The 22628-nt window shown below is 43.5% G+C and overlaps 1 protein-coding gene across 1 annotated transcript; it reads left to right on the top strand.

Moving 5' to 3' along the window:
* The first annotated feature begins 51 nt into the window (after positions 1-51).
* On the top strand, positions 52-19660 carry LOC132777684 (dnaJ homolog subfamily C member 3-like). The gene is made up of 12 exons (XM_060780097.2): positions 52-247; positions 4666-4776; positions 6105-6229; positions 7510-7584; positions 8829-8972; positions 10901-11082; positions 11645-11764; positions 13716-13821; positions 14443-14563; positions 15848-15980; positions 17286-17434; positions 18714-19660. The coding sequence occupies exons 1-12, from the start codon at positions 100-102 to the stop codon at positions 18854-18856; spliced, it is 1557 nt and encodes a 518-aa protein (XP_060636080.1). The 5' UTR covers positions 52-99; the 3' UTR covers positions 18857-19660.
* Positions 19661-22628: the final 2968 nt, after the last annotated feature.

Raw genomic sequence — 22628 nt, 5'->3', positions numbered from 1 at the left:
GAGAGGGACAGATAGAGAGGCCGGAAGTGGTTGGTTTTTTTTTGTAAACTCGCCGACGGGGAAACGGATGCGGAAGTGAGCGGGTTCCGGAGCCGGGAGATGGAGTCCGGGCAGCAGCAGCAGAGGCCGTTGTGGCGCGGCTTGGGGCTCCTCGGGGGAGGCGGCGAGGGCCCCGGCCTAGGCTGCGAGCGGAGGCTGTTGTGGGCCGCGTCCTTGCTCTGCGTCCTGCTGGACCTCCAGTTGCCAGGTAACCACGGTTGCCAGGCAACCCGGCCCCGCCCTTCCCCTCTGCTCCCATAGCAACGGGCGCTTCCCTCCCCCCCCCCGTCCTGATTTGTTTTTCCTCCTAAAGCCTCGCCAACACTCCGTCGGCCAAGCCACGCCCCTGGTCGGGATGACGTATGTTTAGGCCCCGCCCATGCCCCCACAGCCACGCCCCCTTGACACAACTGGAAGTCGTAGTTCAACAAGGTCTGGCCTTATTTGCCTCAGCAATCTACAACTCCCAGGGTCCCATAGCACTAGCTACATAGCACGGGTTAGAATAACATCTGTTCTAGAACTCCTATATGCTAATGACAACGTGCTCTGAGCTACAAGAATTACTGCCTGAACATCAAACAAAAAGTGGGCGCTAGAAACATCATACGAAAGCTGACTGGCACAACCTGGGGATCACAACCCAACACAGTGAAGACATCTGCCCTTGCGCTGTGCTACTCTGCTGCTGAGTATGCATGCCCAGTGTGGAACACATCTCACCACACTAAAACAGTGGATGTGGCTCTTAATGAGACATGCCACATTATCACGGGGTGTCTGCGCCCTACACCACTGGAGAAATTACACTGCTTAGCCGGTATTGCACCACCTGACATCCGCCGGGAAGTTGCAGCCAATAGTGAAAGGACCAAGGCAGAGACATCTCTAGCTCATCCCCTGTTTGGGTATCAGCCAGCACGTCAACGACTTAAATCAAAACATAGTTTTCTTAGATCTACAGAGACACTCGCTGGAACACCCCAGCAAGCGAGAGTCCAAAAGTGGCAGGCTCAAACCCAGAACCTCAATCAATGGCTGATACCAAATGAGAGACTCCCCCCTGGGCACACAGAAGACTGAGCGACTTGGAAGGCGCTGAACAGACTGCGCTCTGGCACCACGAGATGCAGACCCATCCTTAAGAAATGGGGCCACAAAGTGGAATCCACGACATGCGAGTGTGGAGAAGAGCAACCTGAGCCCTGCCACATGCACAATGGAGGACCTTCTTGCGGCAACACCAGAAGCACTCCAAGTGGCCAGATACTGGTCAAAGGACATTTAATAGAATACCAAGCTTGCAAACTCTGTCTTTTGTATGTATGTATGTTTGTTTGTTTGTTCTGTAAAAAATGTAACACAACTGTTCGGTTGCCTGATACAATAAATAAATACAAGGGAGAGAACCTTTTCCGCTGTGGCTCCCCGACTCTGGAACTCACAGCCTGGAGAAATTAGGAAAGCCCCTTCCGTAGAAATCTTCAAGAAGAACCTTAAAACCTGACTCTTCCGCTGCGCCTTTGATGAGTAGGTATATAATTCCACATGATTGCTCTGCCTCAAAGTTCTGTCATTGGAGTAAACATCCCCCCCATGGGAAAGCTTGATTCTATAACTCCAGCTAAAATGAGCCCTTCTCCATAAATTACCTGCTTCCCTCTTTTATCTTGCCCGAGTTTTTAATTAGTTTTAACCAGTTTGTCTTTTTAATCACTACATGTAGCCCACACATTATTACCGTGCCGGTGCATATTGTTATTTTTATATTGCTATGTATTCATATGCTTTATGTAACTATGATGTTATTGTCTATTGTTCACGTTTTCAGTTTGTGTTTTTGGTTTTTCTTTATTGTAATTGTTATTTGGGCTTGGCCTCATGTAAGCCGCTCCGAGTCCCCATCGGGGAGATGGTGGCAGGGTATAAATAAAGATTATTATGATTATGATTATGATTATTATTATTATTATTATTTAAGACCAACAAGCCACTCCAAACACCTTCGCAGAAGCATACGAGAAGCTTGGCCTGTCATTGAACATCAAGAAAACCAAAGTACTCTTCCAGCAGTCACCAGCCAATCCCTTTGCAATGCCAGAAATACAGCTTAATGGCATAACATTAGAAAATGTTGACCTTTTCCGCTACCTTGGCAGCCACCTCTCCACAAAAGTCAACATTGACACTGAAATTCAATATCACCTGAGCTCTGCGAGTGCAGCATTTTTCCGAATGATGCAGAGAGTGTTTGAGGACCGGGACATCCATAGGGATACCAAGGTGCTTGTTTATAAAGCTACTAGCTGTCCCCTGCCAGGCGTTGCTGTGGCCCAGTCTGTTGATCTGGAAAATAAAGTAATGAGAAAGTGTTGGTTTCTAATATATGTAATTTCTTTATGCTTGTGGGTAAACAGTATTTCTTGCTGTTTCTTTGTCAGTGTTGATGTCAAGAGTGTCTGGTTTGCCCACTTTGAAACATGCAAATATAACTGTCCTACTTTAGGGGTCCCTTTCAAATCTATGATACTATATCTGTGTGTATGTGAATCATATCTATCATATCTATCTATCTATCTATATCTGTGGCTGGATGGCTCCTTGTCAAGAGGACTTTGATTACGTTTTCTTGCCCTGATGAAGGGAGTTAAACTGGATGACCTTAAGTATTTTCTGTTGGTCATGGGGGTTCTGTGTGGGAAGTTTGCCCCAATTCTGTCATTCATGGGGTTCAGAATGCACTTTGATTGTAGGTGAATTGTGAATCCCAGTCTATTTCCCCCAAACTCCATCTGTGTTTGAATTTGGGAATATGGAATATTTGTGCCAGATCCATCATTGTTTGAGTCCACAGTGCTCCCAAACTCAAGGTCAATGCCCACCAAACCCTTCCAGTATTTTCTGTTGGTCATGGGAGAACTGTGTGCCAAGTTTGGTTCAATTCCAGCATTGGTGAAGTTCAGAATGGTCTTTGATTGTAGATGAACTATAAATCCCAGCAACTACAACTCCCAAATGACAAAATCATAATTTTTGAGTGATGGTCACTCCTTGTGTTGTGAGATGTTTTGTTGCCAAATTTGGTGTGATTTCGTTCATTGGTTCTTTTGTTTTTAAGGAAGTCATTATGCACAGAGCATTTATATATATATAGATTGTCCTCCCAACCCTGCTATATGCCTACGAAACGTGGACTGTCTACAGACGTCACATGCAACTCCTGGAACGCTTCCATCAGTGCTGCCTCCGGAAAATCCTGCAAATCTCTTGGGAAGACAAGCAGATAAATGTCAGCGTGCTGGAAGAAGCAAAGACCACCAGAACTGAAGCAATGGTCCTCCGCCGTCAACTTTGCTGGACTGGCCACATTGTCCGGATGCCTGACCACCGTCTCCCAAAGCAGTTGCTCTACTCTGAACTCAAGAATGGAAAACGGAATGTTGGAGGACAGGAAAAGAGATTGAAAGCCCTAAATGGTTCCGGCCCAAAATACCTTTCGGACCGCATCTCGGCCTATGAGCCCACGAGGACCTTGAGATCGTCTGGGGAGGCCCTTCTCTCGATCCCGCCTGCCTCACAGGCACGTCTGGCGGGGACGAGGGAGAGGGCCTTCTCGGTGGTGGCCCCCCGGCTGTGGAACACCCTCCCTGTTGACATCAGACAGGCGCCCTCCCTTATGTCCTTCCGTAAGAGCCTGAAGACATGGCTATTCGAGAAGGCATTTAATTAAGTGCTACAGTAACTGGAAATGACAACTGGAATGGAATATGACTATGAGACTGATTATGATTCTACGATAAGACGAAGCGGATTATTTTAGTGTAATTAGATGTTTGTGTAGTAGTGATATGTTGGTTTTTGTCATGTTGGTTCATTGTAAATTGTCTTTTGTAGGTTGTACACCGCCGCGAGTCGCCCTAGGGCTGAGAACGGCGGTTAATAAATGCAGAAAATAAATAAATAAATAAATAAAGATGGGCTCAAAGCCAACCTTAAAAACTCTGGCATAGACACTGAGAACTGGGAAGCCCTGGCCCTTGAGTGCTCCAGCTGGAGGTCAGCTGTGACCAGCAGTGCTGTAGAATTTGAAGAAGCACTAATGAAGAGCGAAAGAGAGAAATGTGTCAAGAGGAAGGTGCATCAAGCCAACCCCGACCGGGACCGCCTTCCACCTGGAAACCAATGCCCTCACTGCGGGAGAAGATGCAGATCAAGAATAGGGCTCCACAGTCACCTACAGACCCACCACCAGTACACTGATCCTGGAAGACTATCCTACTCAGACAACGAGGGATCACCTAAGATAGCACTGGCAGTTAAAGTGATGTGAAACTACATCCATTCAACAGTGTAGATCAGGCCTGGGCAAACTTGGGCTCTCCAGGTGTTTTGGACTTCAATTCCCACAATTCCTTACATCTTCAGGCCTGAGGCTGTTAAGAATTGTGGGAGTTGGCGCCCAAAATACCTGGAGGACCCAAGTTTGCCCATGCCTGGTGTAGATGCACCCTTGGGGTTCTAAATCTTGATTTAGTGATGGGGATTGCATGCGAAGGAAGTGCTTTGTTGCTGAGCTATGGGCCTCTTTGCTTAAGACACTTTTCTTTTCCATGTCTGCTGCTCAAGGTTTGCTGGCTGCTGGGCAGGCGGAGATTGAAAACCACCTGGAAATGGGGCGGAAGCTGTTGGCGGCTGGGCAGTTGGCCGAGGCTCTGTCCCACTATCACTCTGCAGTGGGTGAGTAAACCAAGACTGAAGACAGGCAGGAAAGAGTGGAAGCATCTTGACAGGGCCAGGATTGCCTAAGCACTTTCCTGGTCTTGATAATAGGTCATTGAATGAAAGGTACTAGATCAGGCATGGGCAAACTTCAGCCCTCCTGGTGTTTTGGACTTCAATTCCCACAATTCCTAACAGCCTGCCGGCTGTGGGAATTGACATCCACAACACCCAAAGGGATGAAGTTTGCCCATGCCTGTACTAGATCTATTCAATGATGTAGGTTTATTGCATTTGGGTTAAATCTTCAAACACACTCAAAAGCTTGGCATGGAAATGATTTTATTGGAATATTCTGTTTTGGCTCTTTTTCTTTCCTTCCTTCATTTCCTCCATTCACTTCCTCCCTCTTTCCATGGTTACAGTTCTACACTTATCCCATTTCCATGTCCTATTGTTTACAGACTGGCCACCTTTACAGCAACTTACCACCATTGGTTGATGAGTGCAGTTTTATTGAGTCTTAAGTTGTTGTTTTATATGCCGATGTGTTTTACTTCATTGTATTTTATATTGTGTTTTATTTTATGCTCTGTTTTCCGGCACCTTGTGCTGTGTGTAAGCTGCTCCGAGTCCCTTTGGGGAGATGGTGGTAGTATACAAGAACAAAATTGTTACTGTTATTATTATAAAGGTTCAAGGCAGGCTTGCAAAGGGGTTTTATGAGTTTTAAAGGCCTTTTAGTGTGTTTACTGTATTTCAATTCTGTTTTTACCATACTGTTACTATTTAATTTTGTTTAACTTTTATATTGTACCTTTTAAACTTGTCTAGTGTGGAGTGTTAGCCGCCTTGAATCCCCATGGGGAGAAAGGTGGGATAATAATAATAATAATAATAATAATAATAATAATAATAATAATAAATATTGACAAAATCACAATCTGTCAACTGCAAAAGGCCACCTTACTTGGATCTGCACACATCATTTGAAAATACATCACACAGTCCTAGACACTTGGGAAGTGTTAGACTTGTGATTTTGTGATACAAAATCCAGCGTATATATCTCATTTGCCGTGACATGCTGTGTCTTTGTGTCAGAATGATGATGATGATGATGATGATGATGATGATGATAAAAGTATCTCTTCAAATGAACACAAACTGGAAAAGAGCTAGCGTTTCTTCAATGTCCATATATTACTTATGTAATTAAATGCACAGAACTGCAACTTACTTCTCATTTATGACTTGGCAAAAGCGCTGTGGTGGGAGGGGATGTGAGGTACATTTCTGATACAGAAAGAAACACCCCCCTTTTTATTGTTTTCCCAACTTTCCAGAAAATGACCCCAAAAACTACCTTACCTACTACAAGCGTGCAACCATCTATTTGGCCATGGGCAAGTTCAAATCAGCATTGCCGGACCTCTCTAAAGCGATTGAGCTCAAACCGGATTTCCTGGCCGTAAGTCTTCTTAAAGGGAAGGAATTATTCTAGGGAAGAAGGGCTGAGTTTGGAAAGATCTTGGGTTGTGTGTTTTCTCTTGTTATGCCCGTTGTGTTAGGCAGAAACACAACAGGAATCATTCCAAACAGCATTAAATGTTATGCAATGTTTTGGATCATTGATGTATCTAAAAATAATTTTATGTACAGCATGACCCACATATCTGCATCACAGAGACATTTATGAACATACTGTGGAAACAGAAACTGGGGGTAATAGTCAACCCTATTGAAATGAATGATGTCCCCAGGAAGTTACCATAGAGTCACCCTGGAGGTCTTGGAAATTTCTAAAAGAGGCGTTCTCACTAGGAGTTTGCTAGGTCCTCCAGGATGATTCTATTGTAACTTATTGTGGAGATTGTATATAGGCTTGTCTAGTGAGCCTAAAAAAAGAATCCTAGAGTTGGAAGAGACTTCAAGGACCACCCAGTCCATACCCTTTTTGACAGGCAGGAATGCACTATCAAATACCAGGCTATTTATTTATTTATCGTGTCAGTATCAACCAGACAATTGTATTACATTTTTAACAAATGTTTAACAGACAAAACAGAGTTTGCAAGCTTGGTTGTTGATTAAATGTCCTTTGACCAGTATCTGGCCACTTGGAGTGCCTCTGGTGTTACCGCAAGAAGGTCCTCCATTGTGCATGTGGCGGGGCTCAGGTTGCATTGCAGCAGGTGGTCAGTGGTTTGCTCTTCTCCACACTTGCATGTTGTGGATTCCACTTTGTGGCCCCATTTCTTGAGGTTGGCTCTGCATCTCGTGGTGCCAGAGCGCAGTTTGTTCAGCACCTTCCAAATCGCCCAGTTTTCTGTGTGCCCAGGGGGGAGTCTCGCATTTGATATCAGCCATTGATTGAGGTTCTGGGTTTGAGCCTGCCACTTTTGGACTCTCACTTGCTGAGGTGTTGTAGCGAATGTCTCTGTAGATCTTAGAAAACTATTTCTTGATTTAAGTAGTTGATGACCAGACTGATCTTCCCTGAGAATGAATCAATCAATTTGCTGGGTGTATTTGTGTGAATTCCAGTGTTTTCATACAATGGGACTGAGGAACCTATGCCCTTCCGGTGGCTGTCGGGCTTAGGTTCCCACAAGCCTTTGCTCAAACACACGGATTTCATGGTTTTTGTTTGTCCATGGGGGGCAAGCCAACCAATTAGTTTCCTTTGGCTCTGTGGTCTTCTTCACTGATGCCTTTTGCTGAAAGAATTGCCCCTTTTCTGTTCCCCAGGCCAGACTGCAACGAGGCAACATCCTTCTGAAACAAGGAAACACACAGGAGGCCAAATTAGACTTCGAAGCTGTGGTAAGCAACACACCCAGAAATTGTGGCTTTTAGTACACATTCATTCCTTGAGGTGGGTGTTGGCATGGTCCCAGTGAAAGATCCTGTCAGACCTCTTTAGAAATCCATCTGGGGTTCTGTGAGCAAAGCTGTCTGCTTTATTTGTGTCCGTTTCAAAGACTAGTCTCTGCACATGATCACACATATGTTCACATTGTTATCAGAAACATTGTCTCCCCTTTTGTAATTTGCTGTTTGCAAATGCATGAGGGGCAGGGGGGGCTGCGTACAATGACCAGAAATTAGTTATTCAGACTGATAGAAAAATATCACAAATTAACACAAGGAGTTATGAAAAAGAGATCTAATAGGTTAGACATTTCTGGAAAAGACCTTTCACATCTCCTAGTGCCTTATATGAAATGTTTATCTGAAATGCTCGGAACCAGCAGTGTTTTGGATTTTCTTTTCATTTTGGAATATCTGTATTTGCATCTACATATATACAACTTGCTTATACGTGGTATTTTTAATAATTTTGTGCATGGAACAAGGCTTGTGTGCATTGAACTATCAGAAATAATAATAATAATAATAATAACACATTTTATTTGTTACCTGCTTTGTGTCCAACGCACACAAAAAGCAAAGGTCCACCCTATGGACAATTTCATATTTTGGAATTTCTAAAATTCCAGATAAGATAATAGATATAGATATAAAATCGTCATTTCTCCTTGATATGTTGGCCCATATCTGTTCTCCCTTCATTAGCTATCTATTTCCAGAACTGTTGCAGTTTAGTGCTTGCTTTTATCATAAACGGTGGCTTAATTAGGAAGGATTAGATGAAGAGAAACTACTACCAGAATTCTGATTGGATAGTATAAGTGCACTTGGATCATTTTAGATTACATTAGCCCATTAACAACTTTGGCCGTACAATCTATGCACATGTTTGTGAACCTTTGTGTTGTTTTAATATATTAATTTGGATGATTTATGCTTAAGTTCTATGTTAGTTATGATTTTCAATTGATTATGTTTTATTCAAATTATAGTTGTTATGGTTAAGTTGCTCTTTATGTGGGGTTATCTTGGGTGTTATATTTGTATGTACTGTTACTGAGCTATTGAATGTTTGCCTTTTTGTTTGTTGGAATCCGCCCTGAGTCCCCCAGGGGAAACAGGGCAGAATATAAATTATTATTATTATTATTATGGTGAAAGAATTTCCCACCATAATCCTTCAACTATTTCAACAGCTCCAGAGTAGTCCAGACAACACAGAGGCCCGAAGCCAGCTCACACGGGTCACTGAGCTAGAATTGTCTATGCAAGAAGCTCGGACTGCCTTTCAGAGGAAGAACTACATGGGAGCAGTCGGTATTCTGGATCGAGCAATTGAGGTACCTTGGCCTTAATTCATCCTGTCCTATCTTGTATGACATTGAAAACAGAATGTCGTACTAGGCTCAGGGATCTGGTTTCATGTTCTCATATATAAGAAGGGACCGATGTGTGTAGGCTCTTTGGGATAACTTGCCATCTTACTGCAAGGCACACTTTGTGTCTTCCTGTTCTTCTTTGCATTCCTGTGGGGTCAAATAATTAACTTGTGCTGGATTCACTCAAAACTAGAGCAGAGGTGGCCTATTTCATTAGATTTTAGGTCTTAGCACATTGGGGTGTGTGAAGAAATGCGCATGTTCGCTCCCCTGAAATGTCTAGAAAAAAGATAGCAGTGGGAACAAAATTAAGAACGTGTGCTTCTTCTCATGTATTCAGTGGATTTTATTTATTTGTTGTGCCAGAAGTTAATTGAGGGTACCGTTTTAATGTATTTGAAACACAAATAAAGTTAAAAACTTGGCATTATACTAGTTGTCCTTTGACCAGTAGCTGGCCACTTGGAGTGCCTCTGGTGTCACTGTGAGAAGGTCCTCCATTGTGCATGTGGCAGAGCTCAGGTTGCGTTGTAGTAAGTGGTCTGTGGTTAGCTCTTTTCCACACTCGCATGTTGCGGACTCCACTTTGTGATCCCATTTCTTAAAGTTGGCTCTCGTGGTGCCAGAGCGCAGTCTGTTCAGCGCCTTCCAAGTCACCCAGTCTTCTGTGTGCCCAGGAGGGAGTCTCTCATTCAGTATCAGTCATGGATTGAGGTTCCAGGTTTTCGCCTACTACTTCTGGACTCTCGCCTTTCTGAGGTGTTCTTGTGAGTCTCTGTAGATCATAGGAAGCTGTTTCTTGATTTAAGTCGTTGACATGCTGGCTGATAATCCGAACAGAGGATGGGCCGGAGATGTCACTGCCTTGGTCCTTTCATTATTGGCTGCTCCTTTCCGGCAGATGTCAGGTGGTGCAGTACTGGCTAAACAGTATAATTTCTCCAGTGGTGTTGGGCGGAGACATCCTGTGATAATGCAGCATGTCTCATTAAGAGCCACACCCACTGTTTTAACATGGTGAGATGTATCCCACCCAAGGCATGTGTATTCAGCAACAGAGTAGCAAAGTGCAAGGGCAGATGGTCTTCACTGTGTCTGGTTGTGATCCCCAGGTTGTGCCAGTCAGTTTTCGTGTGATATTATTTCTATCACCCACTTTTTGCTTGGTATCTAAGCAGTGCTTCTTTTAAGTCAGAGCACAGTCCAGAATGACTCCCAGGTATTTTGGTGTGCTGCAATGCTCCAGTGGGATTCCTTCCCAGGTAATCCTCAGAGCTTGAGATTCTTGTCTGTTCTTAAGGGGAAAAGCACACATCTGTGTTTTAGATGGATTAGCAATCAGCTGGTTTTTCCTGTAATGGGCAGTAATAGCACCTAAAGATTCAGAGAGCTTCATTTCAAAGCTCCCTGCTTGTATGGTGATGACGCAATCATCAGCATAGATGAAACTCTCTGTCCCTTCTGGCAGTGGCTGAACATTTGTGTAAATGTTAAACATTGATGGAACAAGCATGCTCCCTTGAGGCAGGCCATTGTTCTGTTTTCGCCATCTGTTTATCTGGCCCTGGAACTCAACGAAAAAGCTCCTGTTTTGTACCAGATTTCCTATGAAGCGTGTGAGGTGATGGTCCTTTGTGAAATGTTTGTTTCACCCCTTCTACGGAGGTTGAGAAGATCAGGATATAAAAGTTTTAAATAAAATAAATAAATAAATATTATAATTTTTTCTCAGGAGAAGGCTAATAGGAATAGGAAGAAAGAATGACCTGTTAATGTTGCACTTTGCCTGGAGTTTGCAGCATGTGGCTTTAAATGAATTTATTATTTAGTCAGAATAGCTCACGGGCATTGTCAGCCACATTTCTCAAGTAACAACCATGTTTCCTCAGATTTCCCCATGGGACCCAGAAGCGAAAGAGCTGCGTTCTGAGTGCTACTTATACCTTGGCAACTATGAGAAGGCTATCATGGACCTCAAACCCACCACCAAGTTGCGCAACGACAACAGGGCAGCTTTCCTCAAGCTAAGCAAGCTGTATTACAACTTGGGGGATCACGAGGAGTCCTTAAAGTGAGTGTTACGTATTTCTACATAAGAGTGTGCATGTGCACTTTACTTTATTTTTTGCACAGACTTAGTTCTTGTGTTATCACATGGTGTTACTCCATGATATGCTCTTTGGAGGAAAGGATGACTAGGAATAATGCTACATAGATATTCTGTTTTCCCTCCCCACTCTGTATTTTGCATTCCCAGATCCAGAAATCTTCCCCTTTCATTTTTCCAAATGCAAATATGGATGGCATTTTGGCCCAGCTACTTACATGTACATAGAAAAACAAATTTCTTCAGATAGTAGACATGATGTTGGAGATCAGTAGACATTTTCTGCTTAGAGCTTGCATAACAGTTGTTTATAAATGTCCATTAATTCTGAAGTGGTGTGAAAAGAAAGGATATAAAACTGCAGACATCAAGGGAAGACAGCATCTTATTTTAGAAGGAGCCATGAACTCTCAATATACCTTTGGGAGCATTGTTTTTTCTTAGTATTTGTCCTTATTTTGTCCAGTGGATACTTATGAAGGGTGTCCCTCTCACCACAACTAAACTCAGATCCTTTTCCCTAAAGCCAAGTACGAGAATGTCTCAAGTTGGACCAGGATGACAAGAACTGTTTCTCCCACTACAAGCAAGTCAAGAAGCTTTCCAAGCAGCTGGAAACTGCTGAAGAACATGTCAAAGCTCACAGGTGAGTGTTCCCTTTTTCCTTCCTTTGCAAGAGTTCTTGGGTTGGGTTGCCAGTGTATGTGGCAAATGAAACAAATATACTTTGCAAAAAAATGAATGCGTGCTGTGGTTGTTTCAAAGGTGTGCAAGGAGAAGATGGCTTATGCAGTATTTATGAACTTGTGGCTTGCTTGCCTTATTATATGCTATGCTAGAGTAGCATATCTCTGGAAATAATTATGCAGAGAGGATTTTTTGCATTGAGGATGTTAGATTGCAGCCTTGGTTTCCAAAATGTTTTCCAACAAGACTTGGAAAGATGACTTTTTGGCAGTGGGGAGATGACAACATCTAAGATCCCCCAGTGATGACATCCCCAAACCCAAAAAGCAACATTAGCATATTTAATATGTGTTTATATTATATTAGCCGTTCCCTGCCACACATTGCTGTGGCCCAGTCTGGAAAATAAAGTAATGAGAAAGCACTGGTTTCTAATATGTGTAATTTCTTTATGCTTGTGGGTAAGCAGTATTCCTTGTTGTTTCTTTGTCAGTGTTGATGTGGAGATTGTCTGGTTTGCCTACTCTGGAACATGCAATATATAATTCCTTCTTTAGGGGTCCCTTTCAAATCTATGCCACTATATCTCTCTGTGTGTGAATCATATCTATATTTATGGCTGGATGGCTCTTTGTCAGGAGAGCTTTGATTACGTTTTCTTGCCCTGGTGAAGGGAGGTGGACTTCATGGCCTTGAGTATTTTCTGTTGGTCTTGGGGATTCTGTGTGGGAAGTTTGCCCCAATTTTGTCGTTGGTGGGGTTCAGAACGCTCTTTGATTGTAGGTGAACTATAAACCCCAGTAACTACAACTCCCAGATGTCAAGGTCTATTTCCCCCAAACTCCATCTGTGTTCATATTTGGACATATGGAATATTTGTGCCAAGTTTGGTCCAGGTTGTATCTGGGTTTCAGTAAGACCTTCAACAATGTCTCCCATAAATTTCTGGCAAACATACTAGTCCAATGTGGGCTAGGCAAAACTATGGTTAGGTGGATCTGTAATTGGTTAAGTGAAAGAACCCAGAGGGTGATTCTTCCCAATGCTTCCTCTTCACCCTGGAAAGAAGTGACGAGTGGTGTGCCATTAGCAGGGTTCCGGCCTGGTTCTGCCCAGGATCTTTATTAATGACTTAGATGAAGAGTTAGAAGGAATGCTCACCAAGTTTGTAGACAGCACCAGGTACAGAATGGGGGACACCTGCCTTGACAGCTGTACATGTGAAAAAGATCTTGGAGTCCTCATGGAGAACAAGTTAAACATGAGCCAACAATGTGACACGGTGGCTAATAAAACCAGTGGTATTTTGGTCTGCATCGATAGGAGACTAGTGTCTAGATCCAGGGAAGTCTTGCTACCCCTCTATTCTGCCTTGGTCAGACCACACCTGGAATCATAGTGTCCAATTCTGGGCACTTCAATTGAAGGGAGAGGTTGACAAGCTGGAATGTATCCAGAGGAGGGTGACTAAAATGATCAAGGCTCTGGAGTACAAGCCCTGTGAGGAGCGGCTTAAAGAGCTGGGCATGTTTAGCCTGTAGAAGGGAGAGCAGAGAGGAGACATGATGGCTATGTATCAATATGTGAGGGGAAGTCATAGGGAGGCGGGAGCAAGCTTGTTTTCTGCTGCCCTGGAGACTAGGACATGGAACAATGGTCTCAAACTACAGGAGAGATTCCACCTGAACATGAGGAAGAACTTCCTAATGGTGAGAGCTGTTCAGCAGTGGAACTCTCTCTCTCTCTCTATCCCGGAGTGGGGTGGAGGCTCCTTCTTTGGAGGCTTTTAAACAGGTTGGATGATCATCTATCAGGAGTGCTTTGAATGTGATTTTTTTCTACTTCTTGGCACGGGGTTGGACTGGATGGCCCATGAGGACTCTTCCAACTCTATGATTCTATAATTCTAGGTATGAAGATGCCATTGAGAAGTATAAAGCAGCCATGAAAACAGAGCCCAATGTGGAGATCTACACTTCTAAGGCCAAAGGACGCATCTGCCACTGTTTATCCAAGGTGATGCAAAACCTTCCAAGCTGTGCAGCAAAACTCAATTTCATGCTGAGCCTAGAGCAGAGCTTTCCAAGCTGTGTGTCACAACACATTAGTATGTCAGTTGCAGTGTGTAGGTGTGTTGCACGAATGGAAGGAGAAGCCTGTGATTCTATGTGAAATAAGCAATATATCAGATATTTTTCAAAATATAAATGAAAAGTTTTCATGAGGGAAATCTTGAGGGTCACTCATACACATTGGAAAAAAAATCAATGTTGTTTGTCCCACATTGCCTCCCAATGCCCCCACAAGATCATGGGAAGGAATGCACCTTGGTTTTGGTCATCTCTAGACTATTGTAGGTCCAGAAGAGAGGCTCTATTTTCAGAACCAAGTGATCCGGAAGTCAACACCATGGACAGCATGTCAGAGTTCAGCATGAAAGCTTTTCTTAATGTTCCACTGTAGCATGAAGGCTGCAGCCTGGATTTGGAGGCCTTGCCAGCAACTTCAAATCTCTGAACTGGTGGTTCTTGTTCCCTTTCACTAATCTGACTTTATGTAATAGATGAGTGGTGTCCAGCTTGTGTCCCTCCAGGTGTTTTGGACCAATGTCATGTTTCTTCACCTTTCTAACTGCAGAACAAACAGCCTCTTGAAGCTATAGACATCTGCACAGAAGCTCACCAGCTTGACCCCAGAAATGTCTTCATCCTGCGTGACAGAGCCGAAGCCTACATCCTGAATGAGGAGTTTGAGAAAGGTGAGAGGGATGGTTGTTGTTGGGGAAGGGATGTCTCTTGGGAATATCGGAGCCGTGAAGGATTGTGCTGCAAATGTAGAGTAATTGTCTGAATGTGATCAGCTCTGTTTGTTTTGTTGTGAATATAAGGGCTAGAATCCTGGCTGTTTTATTTCCAAGGAAAAGCAAGAATTGGGTTTCTCTGGACTCCCTGTCACTAAGCAGTTCTGTCACATCCTGCATGTACGGACATAACTATTGGGCGAGTGAGCTTATTAACAAAAGACCCTTCCCATAAATGTATAGCAGAGTAACTAATTAATAGCAGCGTGACCCAGAACCAGTAGCCCAAAGTGATAAAGAGAACAAAAACATACAGACTGATGTAATATCTTCCTTAGGAGGCTTTTCTTTTTAGTAAATTAATATCCTTGCGGAGCCCCCAGTGATGCAGTGGGTTAAAGCACTGAGCTGCTAAGCTTGTAGACCGAAAGGTCGTAGGTTCGAATCTGGGGAGCGGCATGAGATTCCGCTGTCAGCCCCAGCTTCTGCCAACCTAGCAGTTCGAAACCATGCAAATGTGAGTAGATCAATATGTACTGTTTGGGCGGGAAGGTAACCGTGTTCCATGCAGTCTTGCTGGCCATATGACCTTAGAGGTGTCTACGGACAATGCCGGCTCTTCGGGATAGAAATGGAGATGAGCACCACACCCCAGAGTCAGACATGACTGGACTTAATGTCAGGGGAAAACCTTTACCTTTTTAAATATGTTTGCATTATTTACAAGAACAAGGTTTCCATAACACAGATAAACTTTCTTCTTTGCTTCCCCACTGGGCTTCTTTCTTGTGCAAATAAACAGTTTCGCTCTCACAGAGCCTCTTCTCACACCGAAGTTACACAGGAACTTCACACAGTAGCTTTTTACACACAGCAGCCTTCACACTGAAGCTTCACACACAATGGCGTTCAAACTGAGGCTTCTCAATCCAGACCTACTTCACACTGAGGCCTTTCTCCCACTGAGGCCTTTTCACACTGAGGACTTTCTCAGACTGAGGCTTCTCTTAGACTGAGGGCTACTCAGCTACAGGCACACCTGCTTATATTGAACTGCTGCTTTTGCTGAGTCATTGCATCCATTTAACCATTTCAGTACTTGATTCACATTTTTGTAATTAAAAATACCTAGTTAATTTTTAATCTTTCTGACAATTTAAATTCAGGGGTGGGGGAAAATATGAAATTTAAAAACTTGCATATTTTTTTCTGGATTTTAATCCAACTTTGTCTTATTTATAGCTGTTGAGGACTATCAAGAAGCCAAAGAGTTTGATAGTGATATTGAGGAACTGAAGGAAGGACTGGAGAGAGCACAGAAGTTGCTGAAGCAATCCAAGAAACGAGACTATTACAAAATCCTTGGGATCCGGAGGTAAGTTGTTTGGCCTTTGGCAATGTTTTCACAGCCCTAAATAATAGAAAGGAGAACAATGAATTCATAGAATCATAGAATCAAAGAGTTGGAAGAGACCTCGTGGGCCATCCAGTCCAACCCCCTGGCAAGAAGCAGGAATGTTGCATTCAAATCACCCCTGACAGATGGCCATCCAGCCTCTGTTTAAAAGCTTCCAAAGAAGGAGCCTCCGCCACACTCCGGGGCAGAGAGTTCCACTGCTGAACGGCTCTCACAGTCAGGAAGTTCTTCCTCGTGTTCAGATGGAATCTCCTCTCTTGTAGTTTGAAGCCATTGTTCCGCTACCCCTCTATTCCGCTTTGGTTAGACCACACCTGGAATATTGTGTCCAATTCTGGGCACCACAATTCAAGCGAGATATTGACAAGCTGGAATGTGTCCGGAGAAGGGCAACTAACATGATCAGGCGTCTGGAGAACAAGCCCTATGAGGAGTGGCTTAAAGAGCTGGGCATGTTTAGCCTGAAGAAGAAAAGGCTGAGAGGAGATATGATGTGAGCCATGTATAAATGTGTGAGGGGAAGTCATAGGAAGGAGCAGGCTTGTTTTCTGCTGCCCTGGAGATTAGGACGTGGAAAAATGGCTTCAAACTGCAGGAAAGGAGATTCCACCGAAATCTGAGGAAGAACTTCTTGACTGTGAGAGAGAGTTGTTCAGCAGTGGAATTCTCTGTCCTGGAGCATGGTGAAGGCTCCTTCTTTGGGGGTTTTTAAGCAGAGGCCAAATGGCCATCTGTCGGGAGTGCTTTGAATGCAATTTTCCTGCTTCTTGGCAGGGAGTTGGACTGGATGGGCTCACAAAATCTCTTCCAACTCAATGATTCTATGATCTATAATTCTGTGATTCTAGTCCCATCTAGAATAGACCAACTGGGGCAATAGGGTTTGCATACCTTGCAACAGTTCTTCCCTATTCTGCCCATTCTGCTCAATTTTATATTGTGTTAATTTGCTTTATTCATTTTATTTTGCTACTGTACGTATTTTATTCTGATGTAATTTTTGTTGTCTGCATTCTGTATTTTATTTTGCTGTATTGTACCTTTGGCCTTGGCCTCATGTTAGCCACCCTGAGTCCCTTTCGGGGAGATGGTGGTGGGGTATAAATAAAGTTTATTAGTATTATTATTATTCCCTAGTTGGCTCTAAAAGTTGGGTTGGTGTTAAAGCGTTCTGTGAAATCATCCTCTTTACTTGAAGCTGGTTCCTTTTTTTCACTGAAACTTCTGAGGACAATTCCTGTTTCTCTTCACCCAACTCCCCAGGAGTGCAAACAAGCAGGAAATCATCAAAGCCTACCGAAAGCTGGCCCAGCAATGGCACCCTGACAATTTCCAGTCTGAAGATGAGAAGAAGGAAGCAGAGAAGAAATTCATTGACATTGCGGCTGCTAAAGAAGTCCTAACAGATCCAGGTAAAGTTCATCCAGTTATTTATTGAATTTGTTGGAAAATTTCCCTTTTCCCCCTGAAAAGAAATGAGGGAGGCAGTTTTCCCCATAGTATCAAAATTTCTGGAAGCTTTCACTTTTGGAATCTTCTTAGAATCATATATACAGAATGATAGAGCTGGAAAAGGCCACATGGACCATCTATTCCAACCCCCTTCTGTCATGCCAGAAAAGCACAATCAAAGCAACCCTGACAGATGGCCATTAAGCCTCTGTTTAAAAGCCTCCAAAGGAGACTCCACCAAACTCCAAGGCAAAGAATGTTGGGCGAGTGGGCTTAATAACAAAAGGCCCTCCTCATAAATGTACAGCACGTAACTTAGCAGCAGCCTGGCCCAAAGAGATAAAAAGGAGAAAAACACAGAGACCAATGTTTAAAAAGGGAAGAAAGAGGGAAGGAGAGGGAAAAAAAGAAAGAAAGAAAGAAAGAAAGAAAGAAAGGAAAGAGGGAGGGAGGGAGGGAAAGAAAGAAGGAAAGGGAGAAGGAAGCATGGAAGCAAAGAGAGAAGGAAGGAAAGAGGTAGAGAAGGAAGAAAGGAGAGAAAGAGTTAGGGAAAGAAAAAGGGGGAAGGAAGGAAAGTTAGAGAAGAAAGGAAGGAGAGAAGGAAAGAAAAAAGGGAAAGAAGGAAGGAAAGAGGGAGCGAAGGAAGGGGAGAAGATGTAGAGAAAGAGAGAGGGAAGGAAAGAGAGAAGGAAGAAAAGAGAGCCAACTGAAGAGAAAGAAAAAGGGGGAAGGAAGGAAAGTTAGAGAAGAAAGGAAGGAGAGAAGGAAAGAAAAAAGGGAAAGAAGGAAGGAAAGAGGGAGCGAAGGAAGGGGAGAAGATGTAGAGAAAGATAGAGGGAAGGAAAGAGAGAAGGAAGAAAAGAGAACAGAAGAGAAAGAAAAGGGGGGAAGGAAGGAAAGAGATAGAGAAGGAAGGAAAGACGGGAAGGAAGGAGAGAAAGAGGGAAGGTTGGCCACATCAACGCGAGGCGGGTAGAGCTAGTAAAATAATGCAAAAAGGAAAAAAAACTAATAACAATATTATATCAGAAACTACTAGAATGGGACACAGAGAAGGAACTGGTCAAAGGGAACATGATAAAATGGTCAGTAGACCCAGTTAATTTTTAATATTTCTTACAAAAGAATTCTACTGTTGAACAGCTCTTAGGGTCAGAAAGTTTTTCCTAACGTTCAGGTGAAATCTCCTTTCCTGTCATTTGGACCCATTCCTTCTGTTTTTGTTTTTTTCCCTCCTAGAAATGAGACAGAAGTTCGACTCTGGTGAAGATCCCTTGGATCCGGAGAACCAGCAGGGAGGAGGAGGACACCAGCACCAGTGGCCCTTCGATTTCAACCCCTTTGGCTCGGGGAACTTCCATTTTAAATTTCACTTCAACTAACCTTGGCTAAGCCTTTCACATGGAGGCAAAAACTGTTGCTAATGAAGAGACTCCTGGGCAGTCCTTAGCTAACCCAGAGACTCCATGGGAGCATGTCTGCATCCCTGGCTGGAAACAACTGCTACATCACAGGGGAAGCGGGACAGGAAGGGATTTCCCCTGCTGTAGTCAAACGTCCCTCCAGGTGATTCATTGCTGACATGGAACAGGGCCCTGAAGAAAGACAGTGGCATCTTTCCTGAACTATGAGGAACTGAAGCTTGTCCATGGGACATACTTTGCATGCAGAGCTATACACACCTCTGAAAACCTACCTTTCACAACGCCTCCCATTGACTCGATGTGGCAGGTGGATGCCTGGAAACGTAACCTTCTCCCAGTCATCTCTGTGTTGAACCCTCTTCCCCTTGTAACTGTCAACCATGTAACTCATCTTCAGTCCCAATGGGGCAAAAGCTCCCTTCTCTCTTTGAAAAACAAAGTATTTCGTTTTCCTTCCGTTGAAGTTCTCCAACCCTTGGCAGAAAGTGTAACACAGACTATGGGGTGATGGGGGGAGATGGAGATTAAAACCAGAACTGCAACTGCAGTTATCCTCCTCCGTTGCAAAATCCCTGGTTTGTTGGGATATTTTTTCCTCAGTTACTGGGTTTGATACAGTTATTAATCTTGTGAAACCCATTGTTGGACTTCATTATTTGGAAAGAGAAAGAAAAGTTCGGAAGTGTCATTTTGTGGCTATGAATCTCCCTATCAAGTTGGTAACTTTTGTCTTTTTAGAGCACGATAAATCTTGTTATCACATTCAGCATTCTTTCTCTTAGGGAAAACTACCCTAAAATACATAGCAGAGCATCCAAAAACAAACAGGATACTAAAAGTTGAGCATCAGCTCATCAGCAAACAGAGAGTGAAGTGCCATGTGATGTGGCTATAAAGAATTCCAAACTCAGGAGGCTAACATGCAGAGTCTAATCTTTTAAAAAATCACAAAAGGTTTATCTATATAAATAAAAATGTAATGTTCATTTGTGGGGTTAACAGAACTCATAAACCATTGGACGAATTGGCACCAAATTTGGACACAAGACACCTAACAACCCAATGTATGCCCTTCACTCAAAAAAATGATTTTGTTATTTGGGAGTTGTCGTTGCTGGGATTTATAGTTCACCTACAATCAAAGAGCATTCTGAACCCCTCCAATGATGGAATTGAACCAAACTTGGCACACAGAACTCCCATGACCAACAGAAAATACTGGAAAGGTTTGGTGGGCAGTGTCCTTTGGTTTTGGAGTTGTAGTTCACCTACATCCAAAGATCACTGTGGACTCAAACAATGATGGATCTGGACCATACTTTACACAAATACTCAATATGCCCAGAGGTCAACACTGGTGGAGTTTGGGGAAAATAGACACATTTGGGAGTTGTAGTTGCTGGGATTTATAGTTCACCCACAATCACAGAGCATTCTGAACCCCACCAACGATAGAATTGGGCCAAACCTCCCACACAGAACCCCCATGTGGGCCACAGCAACGCGTGGCAGGGGGTGGTTAGTTTACAATCATAATAACTGTATTTCTTAATAGTAAAGAACTGGATCTGAGCTACTCTAATACCCATCTCTTCTAAGGTTTCAAAGAAAGGGAGAAAAACACAAATCACTCCATCTCTCCTGACACACAAGCAGAGAGAGATCTCAAAGCACACAGCATATACTCTCCATACTGAAGTGTAAGAAGGCAGAAGTCAGATTCAAAAAGCTTGCAGTAGAAAAGTATCCATTTTAAAACAACTAATCAGAATGGGAGCAGAAAGAGAGACGAGAAAAGAAAAAAAAATCATTCCCAACTCATTCAGGAGACACGAGGAAAGGAAAATCTTAGTCTATACCAGTTTTTCTCAACCTTCCTAATGCCGCAACCCCTTAATACAGTTGCTCATGTTGTGGTGACCCCCAAACATAACATTATTTTTGTTGCTACTTCATAACTGTAATTTTGTTCAGCATTCTGAACACTACCAATGATGGAATTGAACCAAACTTGGCACACAGAACTCCCATGGCCAACATGTCCGACTCAGGGGCGGGGGGGGGGGGCTTATCTCCATTTCTAAGCTAAATTGTTGACGTTCGTAGACACCTCCAAGGTCATGTGGCTGGAATAACTGCATGGAGCGCCATTACCTTCTCGCTAGAGTGGTACCTATCAGTCTACTCACATTTGCATGTTTATGAACTGCTAGGTTGGCAGAAGCTGGGGCTAACAGCAGGGGCTCAGCCCATCTCACGGATTCTCAGCACGTTCTGCAGCTTAGAAGTTAAACTCACTGTGCCACTGCGCCCCCTACACTTAGTAGTTTTATAAAATGTGTTCTGCACCTCTCACAAACCAACGGCCAAGAGGACGGAGAAGAAGGAGGAATGGTCAACCTGTCAAAATTAAACCTCTGTATTGCATAGCAATAATAATAATCATAATAATTTTATTTATATTCCACTCCCCAAAGAGAATCAGGGCTATCAGCTGACCTTCTATCACATTATTGGGTGGCTATGAAAGGAAGAGTAAGCCATGCTGAATCTAGAACAGTCGTTCCCAACCTTTGGTCCTCCAGGTGTTTTGGACTTTAGCTCCCACAGTTAACAGCCGGTAAGATGGCTGGGATTTCTGGGAGTTGGAAGACCAAAGTGCTTGGAGGACCAAAGGTTGAGAACCACTGTCTTGTCACTCCAAACACAAATGATTCAATAGTTTGGCCCAAGGCAGAGACAATGAATCCTGCTACTGTTTAAATGAAATCGAGGAAGGAATGAGTTGTTGTAGGTTTTTTATATGGCCATGTTCTAGAGGCATTCTCTCCTGACGTTTCGCCTGCATCTATGGCAAGCATCCTCAGAGGTAGTGAGGTCTGTTGGAACTAGGAAATGGGTTAATATATCTGTGGAAAGACCAGGGTGGGACAAAGAACTCTTGTCTCCTGGAGCTAGGTGTGAATGTTTCAACTGACCACCTTGATTAGCATTTGATGGCCTGGCAGTACCTGGAGCAATCTTTTTGTTGAGATTAGATGTCCCTGATTGTTTTCCCTCTGCTGCTTTGCTGTTAATTTTAGAGTTTTTTTAATACTGGTAGCCAGATTTTGTTCATTTTCATGGTTTCCTCCTTTCTGTTGAAATTGTCCACATGCTTGTGGACGCTTGCCTCTGAGGATGCTTGCCATAGATGCAGGAGAAACGTCAGGAGATAATGCCTCTAGAACATGGCCATATAGCCCCAAAAAACCTACAACAACCCAGTGATTCTGGCCATGAAAGCCTTCGACAATACGAGGAATGAATGCTCCGAAGTTATATGAATCTTCAGCTAGGCTGCCAGGCTGCAAATGGAAGACCTTTGGGTGGTTGTTGTTCAATCAACATGAGTTCTGCTTCTCTAGCCTTCTGCATGCATCTATGTTTGCAAGGAGGCTTAAGAGTCGTGACTGCCAGTGCCTCTTGAATAAACATGGATCAGATTGCACTACGGGCCACTGGAAGTAAAGAAATCCATGTATGCTTCTCCCTGGTTTGGATTGTGTTGGGGCAATATGAGGACATTCGTCCTGCAACCTCTTCAAAAATAAGCAGTCTACCCCGCAAAGGAATTTCCCCTCCATCCCATAAGAATGGGGGACGATGATGCCTGGCTCGAGAGCAGTACGTGTGAAAAAGATCTTGGAGTCCTCGTGGACAGCAAGTTAAACATGAGCCAACAATGTGA

Source organism: Anolis sagrei, chromosome 6 (genome assembly GCF_037176765.1).
Source record: "Anolis sagrei isolate rAnoSag1 chromosome 6, rAnoSag1.mat, whole genome shotgun sequence".
In the NCBI taxonomy this organism is placed as follows: Eukaryota; Metazoa; Chordata; class Lepidosauria; order Squamata; family Dactyloidae; genus Anolis; species Anolis sagrei.
This window is presented reverse-complemented; position numbering and strand designations above follow the sequence as displayed.